An 18337-nucleotide genomic window follows, 5' to 3' on the forward strand; every position below is an offset into this window, starting at 1 on the left:
GATGCCAGTTTACAGTGGTTTCTGTACTTTGCCACAGTACATACTTTTATAAATGAACTTTCTGGAAACTCTTCATGTATTCAGTGTCTCAAATAAGGAAAACTTATACAGAGAACCTATCTATTCCACTGTTTACAAATAAATTTCTACATGTTTCTAAGCCATTCCACAACACTCTAGTATCTTGAGTAGTAATAGTGGAGCTTTTTGGATTGTCTCTTAACACTGAGAAAGGTCAGTTGATACCCAAAAGCTTGTCCAACCGCTTTTTTAACTATACAGTCGGTCCAGTAAGAGATTACAGAAAATCCTCATCTCTTGTTATAACACTGCTACTCAAACATCCAGAATATAGGATATTAATCTTGTATGAGCAACAGGAACATCAGTAAACTCAAAATTTGACCAATCCCCTTTTTCCTCCTCCCCAGTTAGGAGGGTTCCTGTTTTGCCTACAGAGTGCTATGCACATATCCAACATAGAGTTAATATTTGGAAAATCCTTACATGGAATTATTTCTTGGCAAAACAATCTATTGAATAATCCAGCTTCTATCATAACTTCTTATTCTTGAAGAAGGCTGCCATTCTTCTGAAAAGCAACCTAGTATTTCACACTCATTTAGCACCTTTCAGAGGATTTTTAATTGATTTTAAAAGCAGAAAACGAAAGTTTTGCCATAAAATCCATGGATGTAAGCTTACACCAGAAAAAAGAACCAATTTTGTCCTTCTGTAGTCAGTGGTGGTAACAAAAGTAAGTTTTGTTGCTTCTGTCACTGGGATGTACACAGACATAATCAGGATCATTATACTGCACCTAGTACAAAAGGAGCCAACATCGCTAAGATACAGCCCTGTCTCTAGATACCTGACAACTTCTAAGTTTAAAGGGAAACATAAGTTGCTAACAAGTAATAGAAGGAAAGGGAAGGAAAAGAGAATGTGACAAGTGACTGGTTACAAGTGGCTATACAAGCATATTTAATTAACATCTTAGAATAATATCAGCTGCTCCATTCTGAGACATCACCTAGATTAGTGCTATATTACCCGATAAATCTCCATTTACAGTTTATTTTTAGAGAACTATCATCCCACAAAGGGGTTGCCTGTGGGCTTCCTTGGGAATGCATCTTTGACCCAATGCTATTCAATATCTATTTTCTTAAGAAAATTCACTATTGAAGAAAATCTGATAACTCTCACAGGTAACAAATCCTCACTGGATAGTAAACGGTGATGGAGATAGGCCAGGTATACAGACCAACATTTATGACTTGGTAGGTATGGTCTCGTCTTTATGGCCATCCATTTGGTTAGGCTGAAGCACTTAAGAGCACAGAATGGTAGACACAGACTTTAAGTCAAAACCAGGTATCTTAAAGAGACAGATGCAACAGATAAAATAAAGTTACAGGCTTGAAACAATAATCATTAGAAAAGTTTAATAGACTATTTATGAATTATATATAAAGTTAACAACAGATGATGTGGCGTAGGAAGTGTCCTGAGTTTCCAAGTCGACAGGAAAACAATTATTTTTCTTTTTACTTGTAAACAGACAGGAAAACAGTCTTGTGCAATATCATTTTATTTAGAAAATTGCATTTCAGAATAGATCAGCACTCTGCATACATTCCATCAGGACTGTAGGTTAGATGAGAGACTGTGGCAATGAATACGACTTAAATTTCCAGTGCAAGTCTAGACTGGTTTTGTAGATGGCCCTTAAATTCCATTTAGGCTTAAATTCTGCTACAGTTTCAAAGAGTGATCCCAAATGTAGTTCTATCAGTTAGAAAATGCCCTGGGTGCCTAAATTCATTTTGGGCAGCAAGACTGTAGTTTGACCATGCAAGTGAATATCCAGGGGTCTAATTTTCTCCCCACGCTGCAAGTTTGTAGTGCAGGGAACATTTTTTCATTCCCACATGTGCCTCTTGCCCCGTCTCAAACCCCTTTTAGATGGGGCAAGAGGCACATGCATGCTCATCTGGATGCACCCATTCAGGTCATCAGTATACACAGCGCCAAGTCATTTTAAAAATCAATGATGCCTCCTTCTCTTTCTGTGCCATGACTCTTGAATTCTTGGTTGCACAGCGGCCTGGCTTCAGCAAGACAAGTGGACAGTTCACTTTCTCCCAACTATTCTATATGTATATGGTCCATAGGGAACTCCCTGGTGAGTTCAGAGATGTGGGTCTGAATCCCTTCAGACTAAGGAGGCCCTAGCATCCAGGTCACCAACTTCCTTGCAACCATTAAGTGGAGCACAGGTATGACCAAACTGACTCTGGCCCATGACAGGTCATGATACATTTTTTGCTAGAAATGCTGATGACAGCTTCCACTTTTGTGACATGCAAAGGATCGACAATAAGAGACCAAATTCTTAAGTGTGGTTTGACTACCTGCAGAACTAGCACAACTAGCCATAGAAGGCTCATCTATAGCACAAAGGAGTCACCTGTCCTTACACTTCTTATGGGATCACAATCAGAAAAGTTGCTTTTTTGGTTCTTTAAATTGTTCACACTTAGCCACAAGTCTTAGAGCAGTATACTTGAGTGACTTAAACATTTTTATTATAAATATTCTAGTTACCACACTTCAGCATTGCATTTTAAAAAGCCACTCCAAACAGAATCCAGCAGTGAGCTGTTATTCTTTAGCCTCTCAACTTTTTGAGAAAGGACTCTAATAACCATCACATGTATGAGCCCTGTAACAAATACTGGTAGGTTTGCATTTTTTTTCCCTAGAAAACAAATCTTTTCTAAGATTTTTGTTCATTTTAAAATCCATGTGATTTCTGAGATAATGAAAAATTGTTCTGAAACACACTGGCAAAAACCAGCTTAACTACAAGTAATGCAGACAAGTAGATGTGTTGTTCCAGATAGTTTTATTACAGATGTCTATGCAAATCTTCCCACTGTAGGCTTTACCAGCAAGTGCTTTAGACAGCTGTCCTGGTATTAGCTCTAGCTGGGTGCTGCTCCTCTTCTGCCTCTGAAGGTGGCTCTCTTGAACTTGACTGTTCTTGTGCCTTAGATTTCATGGCATGCAATGCATAGTTAATGCTAGTACTTTCAATCCAACTCCAGGACCCTGAGAAGGGGTTGTACAACATTCCATTCACTGCCTTGACTAAAAAGCCATCTATAAAAAATACATATATATCAGATTCAAAACTAAGTTCAGTACAAGAAAGTGCACTTGTTTAGAGCAACACTACTGTACAACTGGGAGGCTACATAATTGGCCAAATATTTCAGAAATTGGTCGCTCCCAAACCAACAGTCTGATTTAAGTATATGAAAAAGGTTCGCCTTTAAATTTAAAAAAAAAAAAGAGGCGGCAAAAAAGAATTTAGATCAAGGAATCTGAGAGACCACCTCTTAGGTCTGCTGTTGTTTCACCACCAGTAGATTGTTTTTACCTTTTACTGCAAGTGTCCTAAGCCTTCTTGGGGAGGGCAGCATATAAATCTAATGAATAAAAGTAATGCAACGATCCCATCCTCCTCTCTCTGACTCACTGTCTGCTGCTATGTCATCCCAACACAATTTGTAATAGAAGACAAAATAAAACACTTAAAAACCTTATCACAATAAGACATTCCATGACACATGCTGCTTTCCTTGGGGAAAGGATGAGAGAACAAATGTGACACAGTCATGTTGCTTAAGGCATTATGAGGAGACATTCAGGTACTACACAGATGAAAGCAGAAAAACCTATACAGAATAGAGCCAAGTTCATGCATTACCTTGTTTACAGCAAGATTCATGTGAGTTTAAAAAAACCAAAAGAAACTAGACAAAAAGAAAGCCCCACACACCACCATGCACTTCAAATTATCTATAGAGAAAAAGTGGCTGGCAGAAAGAAACAAAATAAAAATTCCAACACCTCAGTACAGAATATTTTAAACTAATTATTGGAACAACTGGAGTGGGTTTGATCTGACCATGATGATGTACTCTTTCAAGCTTTACTTAAAAATCAAGCTGTCTGCTTCAGACTTCTTTTAAGTGAAGACTTGTAATGAATGCAAGGCTAATAACAGGTGTTGTGAGTGAGTCACACAGATGAAAATCCCTCTGCTTACACAAAGGTGTCATTCAGTGAAGCAACAGTGTGGCTTCTGAATGCTGACAGATTAAACGTCTCAATCCTGATTTACAGGAAACATCTCTAAGAAACACAACAGGATGCAAATTTCTTTGCCTCTTTACTTAGACCATAAAAAGGGGCCTTGTCGTGATAATTATTTTATCTACTGTTGTCACTGAACAAGACCCATTTAATTATGTATAGCTGGCTGAGAAGCTATCAGGTGTGAACAAGCTTTAAACTATGCATAACCATGGCCAAAAATGAACTGATAACCTAGATGTGGAAAAGTTCTATTTGCATTACTAAACATGTTTGGCTATACAGCTCCCAGCTAACTGCCATTATCAACAGTAACACTTGCAGTATACCTGCAATATGTTTCTGACACTTACTTGATTCTAACAGGCACTCCAACTCTTCAGGTGTAATAAACTTCTCCCAGTTGTGAGTACCATCTGGCACAATGCCCATTATTTTTTCTGCGACTACTATCCCCAGGACATAGGACAACTGCGTTTTGCTGAGTGTAGTGATGAATAGTGAGCCTTCAGGCTAATAGGAAAAGAACAACATACTCATCAGTGAACTTAATTGAGAAAAAAGCCCAAGATTAATCATTTCAAATTGCTGACGCAGAATCTGTCCATCCAAAAACTGAGGGTTGAAAGAACCAGAGCTATTCTCATGTTGGGGCATGTTTTATGACTTAGTAAAAAGTTGTAGGTGATAGAGAAATCAGGATCTGGTGACGTTTTCTGTAGCTACTGAGGGCCTCTTTATATCATCTCTCAGCCATACTTACCACCACCACTGAGAAGCACCTCGCACTTGCTCAAATGCTCTTGGCATGTGCCAAATCGCACAAATGGGGCAGTGTCAGTGCCTCAGAGCAGCCATCAGCATGCACCAAGAAGTGTACATGAGGCAGAGAGGTGTTAGGCATATGCTCAAAGATGCTTTAAGGCTACAATTTGGCACATGCCAAATGGGAGTGAATGGGCAGTACATGCTTCTCAATAGTGGTCATGGGTATAGCACAGAGGTAAACCCAGGTTTTTAGAAGTACAACTTAATATTTAATATGTAGACAACATGTTCCAACCCAGGGCTGTTCCAATTTGGCTCAAAGTGCTGCGGAGGGGCTGGCTGACAGGCAGCCCACCATACTGAAGCACCCTTGTGCCCCACCCAGCCCTGTCAGCATCTACACATGCATTGTTGCACAAGAAAAAACTTCACAGCAGGATAGGACTTGTGTTTACAGGTCCTATCCTGCAGCGGAGTTTATTAATTTCATGTGGCCTAATAGGGTCTCATGTGAAGATGCTGAATTTTTTACTGCTGAGCTAATTAGGTAGCTCCACAGTAAACATCTTGTGTAGACAAGCTAAGTTGGACAAAAAGTAGAAATTAACTTCAAGGAAACTACAGAATGTCTTTTTGGTACATAGAAGGTAATTCCCCATTTTGGAATCCAGCCAAGACAGCAAGATATCCAGCAATTTTTCAGTACTTACAGCAGCATAATTTGCAAGATAACTCTGCTACAGGGAATCAATGAAGCAAAGATGTTTTTAATGAGCCAATGCAAATAGCTTCAAAAAACAAACAAAACAAAGCAAAAAATGTTTAGAGATCTTGTGCACTACAGGAAAAGAACTTGTTGGCAGAAGTAAAATAACAAAAGTTGTCGTTCCCTCAAAAGTTTCCTGTTCAAATAAATTATGTTCCTTCTTATGAGGAAGAAGATGAGTCAGTGAAATAAAGGAGAGCCCCAGTTAGCACACTAGAACAAACATCCTTATATACTTGTTTCTGGTTAATATAGAAGAAGAAACAAAATTTGAGTATTAAATATAAATTACCCTCTTTAAAAGCAATCAAGGAATACATGTTGATTTAATGCTAGAGTCAGAATAAAATTGCATGAAAAAAGAATTTAGATTCAATTCATATCTTTAGATACCATCAACATACCTGTCAAATCCTCTTCCATCAGGCTACAGAAAATTTCTTTCATATTTGACTCTGTATGGCCCTATGCACATTGTATTGGACATCCTGGTAATTCTGCAGTATTATGTGATGGTATCATTAAGGCTTCTCAGGTGTCTCTGTAACCTCTTTCATTTCTTTTTAAACAAAAATCTTAATATTAAGGGTGAATAACACCTCTTAAATGAAAACAAAGAACCCGCTTACTTTTAACACTTGATAGCAGCATGAGATAAATGTTTCTAGGTCAGCCACATGCTCCACTACTTCAGAAGCTACGATTACATCAAAGGTTTCTGTAGACTCTTCTGCAATCTCCTCCAATGAACAAGATTTGTATTGTATTCTCTTGTCTAGATCTGGATCAAATGATTTGTGCTGTTCAGCTGTTCTAATGTTGTCTTCCAGAGGATCTATTCCAGTAACCGAAGCTCCCAGTCTACCTAGAGGCTAATGATATGGAGCACTGTTTATTCTCAGCTTGAAAACAATTTATGTAAGTCCTACATAAACTAGCAGAAATAAATTTGCTTGCAAAAAGCATCATTAGAAGAATGAGACAAATAGCCATGAGAATGGGTTCTGATCCTACAGCACTGTTTGAAAGATCTCTTGAAGATAATACACAACAAAGAATTTAGATTTTCCACTTTTCCAACATGATGAATTCCACTGGAAAAATTTTAGTCTGTTTTTAATGTTCTTAGAATAATTGTTCTTTGCCCACTTTGCTGCCCCAGTAGACATTTTTCTCCTCTTTAATGATACGAGAAAACCAAACAGAGAGAATACATGTGGTCATTCTTTTCCTCTACATTTATCTGTAATGGTAAATCCACATATCTTTTTAATGGCTATTTGATACATGGCTATCTATGAAGCCTGTTCAGTACTGAAAACTGAACACACCAATGTTTACTAGGATAGTGAAAATCTTGGATGTCATTGAAGTTTCTCCAGTGTCATCTTACTTAAGTTAACACCATCATTATCACCTCTTTTGAAACTGAAACAGGCTGTACAGGACCAAATTTGTATTCTTACAACCTTAAATTCATTAGTTATTCCCTCTGTGAAAGTTACAAGCACCACTGGGTTTGCCATTATGCACTGACATTACCTTATCTATACTTGTTCACCAGGGGAATTTGGAAATTAAAAAAAATATCTGATGCACAATGCATGCATTTTAAGTGTGCACCTGCAATTTAATGCTCCTGTGTACTGCACGGCAGTCGCAACTTTTTTGAATCAAGTCACATTATTTTAATATTTCCCAGACAAGGCAAAGATTAAGGTAATTCCATGGTTCTAATGTAGTTTTTGTTGCATCTGGTTTGTGTCTTCTTTTGGTGGAGGGTGGGAAATAAAAACTGTTTGATAGCAGAGAAAGGATGAGTTTTCTTCTTCTATCATGACTAAAGGATTGTTCAACCCACTAGGAAAGGCTTGAGGAGTAGGGAGAAGGAGGAAGGTATCACCTTTGGACAGAGACCTACAGTGATATTCTATTCTATACCTCAATGAGCTTAGAAAATCAACCCTGAGGCTTCCTGATCCTGGGGTGTCCTACTGGCTGGAGACACTCCAAAAACAACTTACACAGAGCTGAGGACCTGTGTAAATTAGAGCAGCTACCCAGCACTGCCCCTATTGACCACAGCAGCACCCAGAACCTGAGTGCTGAACTCCTGCTCTCAACATACTTCCTGTCCCCAGATTCACAAAGGGATCCTCAAGAAACAACCTTAATGTCATCTGTCTTCCACAAGGTGCACCAGGATAATCTCTCTACTGCCTACAAAGCTTTCAGGGCCTCTTTAGGCTGCTTTGTGTCCTTGTTTTATACAGGGTAAAGGGACAGATGAGGATTTTACCCCGGTATAAAAATTTAAGACAAAAAAGCAAATTTTTAAAAATCACTGTGAATCCAAAAATAGATTGATAATGGAATCTACTGGATTGACACTTTATTAACAAGAATGGTCATTAATAAATCTCCAAACCATGTCGTCATAACTTTCCAAAGCCATTCTTGAAAAGAAGTATGCTATTCTTCTGTTTGTGAGGTATTTGAGGGACCTATTTATATGGATGACCTTAAGGTCTCAAATGGAGCACAGCTGTATAACAAGCCACAGCCTATATGTATCGTACTCTACAACATTCAGTAATTAAGACACCAGTACTGTAGAAAAGGGAGGAAATCCTTCACCCCCAGCATTTACAAGTTAAACAAATCAAACTTCAAAATCTTCATAAGCTCCTTAAGAAGAGAAACAAGAACAAACTCTCTTACTTCACTTAATAATCCTCCGCCACAGCCAACATCTAGGATCTTTATGCCAGACAAAGGACTTCCCAGCTGATGATCACTACTCAGGTTCAATAAAGTATCCCTGAAATAAAGTGTACATGCACAAAGATACAAGTGGGTTTGAGATAATTGTTTTAAAGATGTCTAAATAGCCAAACCAAGGCATGCCTCATCTTTAACTCTTTTACATTTCCTAGAGCAGTGGTTCTCAACCTTTTTAGATTTGAGATATCCCTTATTAGACTTGAGGCACCCCCTGGAAAATGCTAGCTCTTTGTTTCACTCATTTTTTGACTATAGAGAAATAATAGGGGAGCTCTTCTGTTGCAAAGAACTCAGCTAGACCACAGATCAGAATGTTCTTAACACTGTGGATTCTCATTTGAAATCTCTGAGTTTTTCTTGTGAATCATATTTGTACACCTAACAGTACTAACATTGCATGGCAACCCAGGGTGCCCTTGAAAAGATCTGAAGGCACCCTACAGTGCTGTGGCACCCTGGCTGAGAATCACTGTCTTAGAGGATGGCTTGGGGAAAACATAAAAAAGTTTAAATATTTTCAAACTGTACCTAACAAATGGCACTCTAATGTCATTCATAGAATGAAGAGGTGCATATTCTCCTTGTTCATCCCACCACTTGTGTGCCAAAAGCTGGAATTTTTTCACTTCCTTTGGGTCCACTGTTGTGTGTGAAGCACTGAATAGTCGCCTTGCAGCAGACCTGCAAAAAAGAGCCAAAAGTCATGCAACCAACCCTGATACACCAGGCACCAACATAAAAAAATTAAAAGCTGGATTAAAAGTGTAAGAAATATCGTTTACGAGTGAAAGAAACAAAAAATCAGATAAAGTTACCTTTATTCATTTAAATTCCACTGCCAAAAATTTAAAGTCTCTCTCCTTAATTTTCTCATATTTTTAAAAATATTTTAACTGTATGCAATGTAGTAATAATTCAGTCTGTAAAATAGATTAAAGGTCTGTAAGGCAATTTTAATAAGGCAACAGCAAGAAACCTGAAAAGCCTGTCTCATCAGTGACCTCATTTATCAGATTGTCAAATTGTCATGACACGTCAACATACCATATTTTCTCACATACAACATAACACACAACATAACACACCTTTTTGAAAGACAGAATTAAGAAAGAGATTTTTCCTTGTAGCGAGTACTTGATTAGCAGCAGCTAGGGAGCTTAGCTGGCTCATTGCTCTGCTCCTGGTGAATTGTGTAGACTTTATATTCAGTTTCACCCAGTAAGCAGCAGAACCCCATCTTATCCTATTTCTCACATTTAATGCACAATCCAATTTCCAGCAGCAATTTTTGGAGAAGAGGTGCATGCTGTATGTGAGAAAATATGGTATTCATTTTTCCTCGGTAAATTACACTCATTGTTTTACATAATTCTAGTATACTATACTTACATGCCATTTTTCATTTCAGAGAGACAGCCAAATGTACTACTGGATTGCAGGCGTGTTTTCCAATTATAGTTTTCACATAGCACCCATGAGTGCATCTCAGATGACTGGCCAAATTGGTGAACTGCATAAATTAGAAAATCAATCAAGTGAAAGTCAATACCTTTATGATGATCCAAAAGTAAAACAGATACAACTTGTCAAAATGGTTAAAATGCCACAGATTTTTTTTCCAGCCAGCTTGCAGAGAAGGAGTCGGGGATAAGGAGTGGGAGGGAGGGGCAAAAGGGGCATGGAATAAGAGGAAAATAAATACTTTCCTGGCAGTAACCCATGACCAAAATTCACCAGATCACTTTAGTACTGGCTGCTTCCCTCTGCTGCCTGCCCCCAAATTTTCCAATGCACTCAAAACTCCTCCCACTACCATACATATCCTCAGGGGTTTTAATCAATGCCATGTCACCAGAAATCCCATAGTTCCCATGGGATTTTTGATTCTCATCAGTCCACATTTGTAATCTGTTTTATTTAGATTGGGGTGCTCAACCTCCGGCCCATGGGCCAAATGTAGCCTACAGAGCCATCCTACCTGGTCCGTGGGGTTCTCAACATCCAGAAATTTAGCAGTGGGGGAGTGGTGGCCATTAGTACGACCACCCATCCTCCTGCCAAATTCTCAAACCCCAAGCCCAGCACAGCAGGTCAGAGTCACATCACACCTCTAAACCTCCACCCACCCTTAAGGTAGGGGCCGGGATTTGAATTTAGTTTTACAGACAGGTATAAAATTGTTCAAAAACGTCCTTAAATCAATCTCTCTCTCTCTCTCTATGTGGGGATTCACTCAGTTAAAAATATATATATATGCAGTAGAAATGAATGAAACAGAAACTCCATAGTCAAACTGTTAGCACATTTTATGTCCTTCCACAACATAGAGGACCAGTTTTCTAATGGGGGGAAGAACAAGTATGAAAATGAGAAGCAAACAGTAAATATATTTTTTAAATTGCAGGATAATCTGAGGCGCATTATTGGTAATGACAATCACAGAAGTATTATTTTTGCATCCTGTCTGCTAATCGATACAAATATAACTGAACTAAAACAGGAACGAGAGCAATAAAAATTGCTATAAAATCAGGGTCTTGAATTACAGAGTAAAATGAAAACTCAAAAATAAAAAAACTGTTAATATTCATACACAAATAAAAGTAATTTAAAAGCAAAAATAGGGTCATTAGACTTCTTAGCAATTGATAAGGGTCTTGACATGCATTACAGAAACTTGAGAGAATGACAAAAATCAGTGCCATACTGCAATAGGTGGTTATTAGCTATACAGGAGAGAAGAGTGAAGAGGATTCTACAGGGAGAAAAAAAATTGAGCATCGGGGACTATATAGCTGAATCTATCTGGATACAAATCCCAATCTGCAGGAATACCAGATATTACCGAAACTAAGCTGCCTCTGAACTGATAGAAGTAAATGAACACACAGCATTCAGCAAAGCAAAAAGGCAGCAAAACCCAGGAAGACAGTAATAGAGGAACTTCAACCACCCATCTACAAACTGGTGAAATGGCACAGCAAAGCAGAGTTAAGAGAAATTTTCTCTAAATGTTAATGAATTAATTCTTGGAACAGCTAGTTCTAAAGTCAATAAGAAGAGAGCTATTCTTGACTTAGCTGTAAGTAACACATGAGCTATTTTGAGAAGTAACAGTAGCCGAATCACTAAGTAAGAGTAACTGCAATATCATTACGTTCAACATCCAAAGGCAGGTAGGACACCAAAAGGTGTTATAATGACATTAACCTTTAAAAACTGATCTTCAAAATTAGGTTAATTAAAAGGAAAAAGAGTTAAGGGTAAAGAAAGTGAAAACATCCCTAAAGGTGGCACATAGCTTTACAGTCTCAGAAGACATGAACAAAAAGGTCACTAAAAAAACAAGGAAAAAAAACAATATGGCAAAGTCCGAGACAAAAAGAAATCCTTCAATATTTGGAAATCTTAACATGAAGAAGCCAATAAACCATAGGGCAGATTACAACAGTCAAGAAATAAGAAGGAAATTAGAAAGCCAACATGGAATTGAACAGGAAATAGCTAAAAGTGTTCAAACAAACAAATTACTATTCTTTAAATATATAGAAGCAGGCAGTCAGTAAAAGAATCAGAGGGTCTGCTAGATCCTAGGGCAGCGGTTCCCAAACTGTGGGTTGCAACCGCAAATGGGGTTGCAACATCAGCAGATGGGGTCACAGGGGTGGGCAGCTGTGGCTTGGGACTGAGGGGCTATGCTGAGGAAATGGGGTCCTGCTGAGGAAAAGTTTGGGAAGCACTGTCCTAGGGGTTTAAAGAGAGTAATACAAGAGCATTTCTGACAAACACAGGGTATGGCTATACTACTTCCATGCCATCCTTGAGTGTGCCACCAAACACTCCTCCATCTGCTCCCAATTCTGCATGCAGCAAACCCAAAAATGAGGCAATGAAGGGCCCTAAAGGAGTAACCCCTGCTACTGCTCTCACACCAATGCAGGCTTGTGAATAGCAGGACAGGTCCACTCTCATTTTCAGGTTGGTGCACATGGAGGAGGAAGTGGTAGGCTGGGCCATGATTTTCAGCATCGTATTCCAAAACACTAAGGAAGTAATAGAGACATTCCTCAGATTATATTTTTGCTTCTTCTGTGGTGAAGTCTGGTGTTAGAAAGTCCAGTAGCTGTGTTTCCCTATTTCCTGGTAATAAAAATGATGTCCTCTCAGAGACCAAGGTGTCAGAAGAAGCACTGGAGCCAACTGAAAATTGAGCAATCAGGGCTTGCAGTACAAGTGATATCTTTGATTAGACCAACAAGATTTTTGCAAAAACATTTTTTTTTTAATTGCAAGCTTTTGGGCACAGACACCCTTCATCAGGCATCAGAGAAAAGATTGTAAAAGTTCTCCTGGGTAGAAATGAATTAGTTGAGGCACCAGACTCCAGATGGTATACATCCAAGAGTTCGGACAGGACTTAACTATGAAGTAACTGAGCTGCTAGCAAAGTGAAGCATGGTCATGAATTAAAAGAAATGCCTAGAAGACACAGAGTAAAGAATAGAGTTACATGATCAGTCTTCATCATGGCAAAAGGTTAACAGTTGGGTCTCTCAAGGTCTCGTAGGTTCTTCATCATTTAATACATTTACTAATATTCTGCAAACAAGGGTGAGGCTAGAGATGTAACAAAAGCTGCAGATAACACTAAATTATTTAGGTTAAGTGTTTGTATTGCAGTCAGCCTCCTGCCAGTGACCCTGCAGGAAGGGACAGAGGAAAGAGGGAATCTCAATACGAAACTATTTATAATTTAGATAATTTATGATAAACCTATTAAGTGACAAAAAATATGAGAGCTAAGGGAACATGAAAGACTCGGGTGCCTTCACAAAACTGGAAGTACAGAATACAAATAAAAAGAGCTCAAACATATTGTTTACTGATCAGTACGTTTGAGATATTAAGAGCTGGATCCAATAAAGGACTTTGGCTCCTACAAAACAGGAGCCGTAGTGCCTAGTCTGTAGTTGTCTGGTTACCAGAGCAGAATCCAGAACCTAATGTTAGGCTCCTTATAACACGGCATGGAAAAAGATAGGCACTTCAGAAGTACAGCCTTCTTGGTGCCCCTCACCGCCCCCACCCACAGCCCACTAGACCTGTTGGTGCCCCTTACTCCCCACCCGCAGCCCCCTGGGATCTGTTGGTGCCCTCACTCCCCATCCACGGCCCCCAGCCCTGCTGGAGGGGGCCCCCAGCTGCCAAGGCTATGGGGCCAGAGACCCGAGTCCACAGCCCCTGCCCCCTGCCCCAGCAGCACCCAAGGCCCTGCTGCTGCTCATGGAAGGTAGCAGCTACTAAGGCAGAGTGGAGCACAGGGCCCGTGGGCAGGGGAGGGCAGATGAGGCCTGCCTACTACTGCAGGATTGGGCTACCTGCTCTGTTGCCCTGTCCCAGGGTCTCCAAGGCCCAGCAGGCAGGACCCAGCTTGGCAGGGCAGAACAGGGTGTGGAAGCTCAGTGCCACCCCTGGGAGCCCAATGTCGCCATGGCGAGGCACCCCATCTACCTGGCAGCAGCAAGGGGTACAACTCTGTGCTGCTGGCCCTGCTGCCGCCAGACAGGCAGGGGCTGCCTCATCATGGCAGCGCGAGGCTTCCAGTGGTGGCACTGAGCTTCCCTCTCCTGCTCTACCCTGCTGTGCTGGGTCTCACCCACTGGGCCACAGAGGCCCCAGGGGAGGGCAGCAGCGCAAGGAGCCTGAGCCTGCGGCAGACAGCCTGCATCCACCCCCTCCCTGTCCACAGATCTGGGGGGCATGTGCCCCCCATGTCCCCCTGGACTGCATGCAGTGGTGGGGAGCCAGCCTGCAAAGGGAAACCCACTGTTTCCCACATTTTTTCTCCTTAAAAAGAGAACATCTGAGTTTTACTGAATTTTTGTGAGGCAAACAGAAAACCTGGATCCCTGCTTAGCCAGTAGAGAACAGGGGCATGTAGTGAACCTCTCTCCAGTCTTGGTGCTCGACTATGGGAGGTGGGCAGATTCTTCTATTTAATTAAAACAAAGTCCTAAAATAATTCTTTCACAGAGTAAAGCTTTTCTTTTAAAAAATGCTGAGAAGTTAATGGAGTTGGCTCTATTTCTGCATTTCATCCAGTGAATGCTGAATATAAAATACAGAAAAACACCCTAAAGCAGGAGACCAGAACCATGGACTCTTCCCTTACCCAGAAACCCCCATCCTGCATCAGAAGGCCATAGGCCAGTTGTGCCCAGCCTCCTGGCCCAACTAGCCACCAAGGAGAATACCTGCTTGGCTCAAGCTTGCAGGGAAGCAGTGAGGAAAGCCAAAGCAGAAATGGAGCTTAGGCTGGCAGTAAAAGTTAAGGATAATAAAAAGTCATTCTTTAAGTACATAGGAAGCAAAAAGAAGGTGCAGGGTAACTTAGGGCCCCTTCAGGATGAACAGGGGTAACTGGTAACAGATAGGATAGCCAAAGCGGAGCTTCTAAATGATTTCTTTGCATCCATGTTCCTGGACACAAATACAAATACGCATACCATTGGGACCTTAGGCAAGACCAGTATAGATACCAACCCACCAACTGTTCGAGCTGACCTAGTAAAGGGGTACTCGGAAGGGTTGAATGTATTTAAGTCAACAGGTCCTGATGATCTTCATCTTAGGGTGCTTAGGGAATTATCTGCAGTCATAGCGGAGCCACTGGCACAACTGTTCAAGCACTCATGGTACCCAGGACAGGTCCCAGAGGATTGGAAAAGGGACAATGTGGTCCCTATTTTCAAGGACAAACCAGTAACTATAGGCCGGTTAGTCTCACCTCTATCCTTGGCAAGACCTTTGAGAAAATTGTTAAGGATCACAGTTGTGGGGGACCAGCGGGTAAAATGATGCTAAGGGGCAATCAGCACAGGTTCATAGCAGGCAGATCCTGCCTAACCTAGTTTCATTTTATGACCAGGTCACAAAATGCTTGGATGAAGGAATAGAGGTAGATGTTATTTACTTAGATTTTAAAAAGGCCTTTGACACAGTGTCACACCTAATTCTTATAAATAAACTAAACAGTTGCAATGTAGATTATTACACAGTCCGCTGGGTAGAAAACTGGCTTATGGGACGTACCCAGAGAGTGGTGGTGGATGGGTCGGTTTCTACCTGGAGAAATGTGGGCAGCGGAGTCCCCCAAGGCTCTGTCCTGGGCCTGGTACTGTTCAATATCTTCGTTAGTGACTTGGACGAGGGAGTAGAAAGCACCCTGTCCAAGTTTGCTGATGTCACCAAACTATGGGGGGAGGTACACAAAGTAGATGGCAGGGAGCGAATCCAGGCTGATTTGGACAGGCTGGGGAAATGAGCCGAACAGAATAGGATGCAGTTTAACAAGGATAAGTGTCATGTGTTGCACCTGGGGAGAAAGAATCGTCAACACTCCTACAGCCTGGGAGCTACCACTCTAAGTAGCCCAATTGCGGAAAGGGATCTCGGAGTCGTAGTGGACTCCAAAATGAACGTGAGTCACCAGTGTGATAAGGTAATAAGTAAAGCTAACCGCACTCTTTCTTGCATAAGTAGGTGCATCACGAGCAGGTCCAGGGAGGTGATACTTTACCTCTATGCGGCATTGGTCAGGCTGCAGCTGGAGTACTGCATCCAGTTTTGGGCGCCGCACTTCAGGAGGGATGTGGATGGCCTGGAGAGGGTTCAGAGGAAGGCCACTCGTTTGGTTAAAGGCCTACAGAAAAAACTCTATGTGGACCAGTTGGGAGACCTGAACCTTTTCAGGCTCCGCAAGAGGAGGCTGAGAGGTGATCTTGTGGCAACCTACAAACTCATGGGGGCGGCAGCAAGAAATAGGGGATACAATGTTTACCAGGGTGCCTGTCAGGATAACTAGAAATAATGGCCACAAACTGGAAGAGAACAAATTCAGATTGGACATCAGGAATAAATTCTGTACAGTGAGGGTTGCCAAAATGTGGAATAAGCTTCCAAAGGAGGTGGTGCTGTCCCCTTCCTTGGAGGTGTTTAAAAGGAGATTGGACAGACACCTGGCTGGGATCATCTGACCCCAGCACTCATTTCTCCCCAGGGCAGGGGGTCGGACTTGATGATCTAATAGGTCCCTTCTGACCCTAACATCTACCAAACTATTGAGTGCAGTGGGGTTTGTCCATGGGCTGGATCCTGTGCCATCCCAATCCAGCTCTGTGCCACCATGGTCTGGCCACACTGCTCACTTACCAATCTGGCCACACACTGGTGTGCTCTGGCATGCAGGGCCACATGATCTAGCCCACAGGGTTCCCAGGTTTGAAAGTTTGGCATCAAGGAAGAGGCAATTAGCATTGCCGCTGCTCCCCTGCCACCAAATTCATCAATGCGCCATAATTATGGCACATTAAGTTTAGCACTCGTAATGAAGCTTAGCCCGTAAACTGGATGATATGCCTCTGTGGCCTGTATGTGGGGTTCAGCACCCCTGCCCTACGCTAGTCATACTTCTTCTTGTTATCTCACTTCCTATTTCCACAAACTTTTTTCCCTGCAACAGAGGAGCAGAAAGAGCCCACACCTAACTTACCGCCTAACACGAGCATGCTCAAACCCTCTCAGGCCAAAGACCCTATAACCCGGGCATCCCACGCACAGGGCGAGTGCCCTCACCAGCAGATTACAGGAAGCAACACCACCGGGTGCTTCAGAAGGAAGCGTGCCCCTGTCAGCACGCTCCACGACCACCCGCTGCACCGGGCCCCTCCGGGGACGTGGCCTGAAAGAGGTCTTGTCTCCGGACCCGGCTGGGCTTCGGCCTGCGAGGCAGTTCTGGGCGCACACAGAAACAAATCTCTCGACTTGGGGAGGGTTAAACACAGACAAGCGGTTTGACGCAGCCCTGAGGAGGCCGAAGCACCTTCCCCGGTGCAGCAGGGGTCCTTGGAGCAGGGGGACAGAGGGCGCGCGGCTCCCTGCCGAGCAGTTGCTGGCTATAGCCGTGTGGGTGTAAGGATGCAGGTTCCTGGGCAGACGCGTCTTTGGCGCAGCACTGGTGGCCGCCCACCTGAGAGGGGCCCGGGGGGCCAGCACCAGGCTCGAGGGCAACCCGGCAGCAGTAGCCATGAGGCCGGATCAGCGAAGGGCCGAGGCCGAGGCCTTCCAGGGAGGATCGCCGGCTCCTTCTCGGGCCACAGCCCCCGCCCCGCCCTGCCCACGCACGCGAGGCCGACAGCCCGGGGTCGGCCGCGGGCCCGCTCGGGCCTGCACCCCCGCCCGGAGCAGGCCCCGCCACTCACCGGCCGCCGCGCCGCGCCGCGGGCCGCTTCCCCCGGCCGGGCCCCGGGCCCCCGCCGCCAGCGCCCGGCCCAGCGCGCCGCAACCCCGCATCGCCCCGGCCCGGCCCCGCTCGGCTCAGCGGGGCGGAGCCGCCTCTGCCGCGGGAACTGACGCTGCCTCTGGCAGGAGCAACCCCTTGGCGCGCCCCGGCCGGCTCCGTAGGTGTGGCGGGAAGGGGCGGTGGGTCCCTCGGCCTGGGGCCGCGCGAGTTCAAGAGCCCGGGCCTAGGCCGCAGGACACGTGCGCGCAGCAGTCGCCGTACCGCACATCGTGGCGTGGCACGCGAGGCCCGGGCTAACGCGCAGTACATGCAGCCTAATGCGCAGCAGCGTCACCAAAAAACCCCAACCCCAGTTCATCTGGCCAAGGGACAGTAGCACTGGTTACAGCGCATTGAGTACCTGTAATTACAGGCACTAGATGCATCGTAACTATGGCGTGTTAATGAATGTGTAGGCGCACCCAGAGACTTCATTTTAATCTAGTGACTGTTTCCAGATTTTCTGCTGGAGGTGGAACAGGGGCACAAACCCAGGCTGCAGGTTCATTTGG

The 18337-nt window shown here is 43.1% G+C and overlaps 1 protein-coding gene across 3 annotated transcripts; it reads right to left on the bottom strand.

The window, feature by feature from the left end:
- Positions 1–1433: 1433 nt before the first annotated feature.
- COQ3 (coenzyme Q3, methyltransferase) lies at positions 1434–17883 on the bottom strand. Of its 3 annotated transcripts, none has more exons than XM_059732240.1 (7): positions 17746–17883; positions 9875–9995; positions 9014–9166; positions 8423–8522; positions 6331–6573; positions 4521–4680; positions 1434–3168 (listed from the first exon to the last, which is right to left on the bottom strand). In XM_059732240.1, the coding sequence occupies exons 1-7, from the start codon at positions 17834–17836 to the stop codon at positions 2966–2968; spliced, it is 1071 nt and encodes a 356-aa protein (XP_059588223.1). In that variant the 5' UTR covers positions 17837–17883; the 3' UTR covers positions 1434–2965. The 3 variants fall into 3 exon arrangements, with proteins under 3 accessions (XP_059588223.1, XP_019341933.1, XP_014466564.1); XM_019486388.2 differs by lacking the exon at positions 17746–17883 and adding an exon at positions 16065–16092; XM_014611078.3 differs by lacking the exon at positions 17746–17883 and adding an exon at positions 15578–15734.
- Between the last annotated feature and the right edge of the window lie 454 nt (positions 17884–18337).

The sequence above is a fragment of the Alligator mississippiensis genome, chromosome 1 (genome assembly GCF_030867095.1).
Source record: "Alligator mississippiensis isolate rAllMis1 chromosome 1, rAllMis1, whole genome shotgun sequence".
Classification (NCBI taxonomy): domain Eukaryota; kingdom Metazoa; phylum Chordata; order Crocodylia; family Alligatoridae; genus Alligator; species Alligator mississippiensis.

What these genes read in the sequence shown, in the direction of transcription:
- COQ3 (XM_059732240.1), bottom strand. Translation starts at nt 17,836, where the DNA reads ATGCGGGGTTGCGGCGCGCTGGGCCGGGCGCTGGCGGCGGGGGCCCGG. An exon ending in GCGGCGCGGCGCGGCGGCCG is followed by an intron (nt 9,996 to 17,745) that starts GTGAGTGGCGGG and finishes TAATTTATGCAG; the next exon opens with TTCACCAATTTGGCCAGTCA. An exon ending in TCTGAAATGAAAAATGGCAT is followed by an intron (nt 9,167 to 9,874) that starts GTAAGTATAGTA and finishes TCTTTTTTGCAG; the next exon opens with GTCTGCTGCAAGGCGACTAT.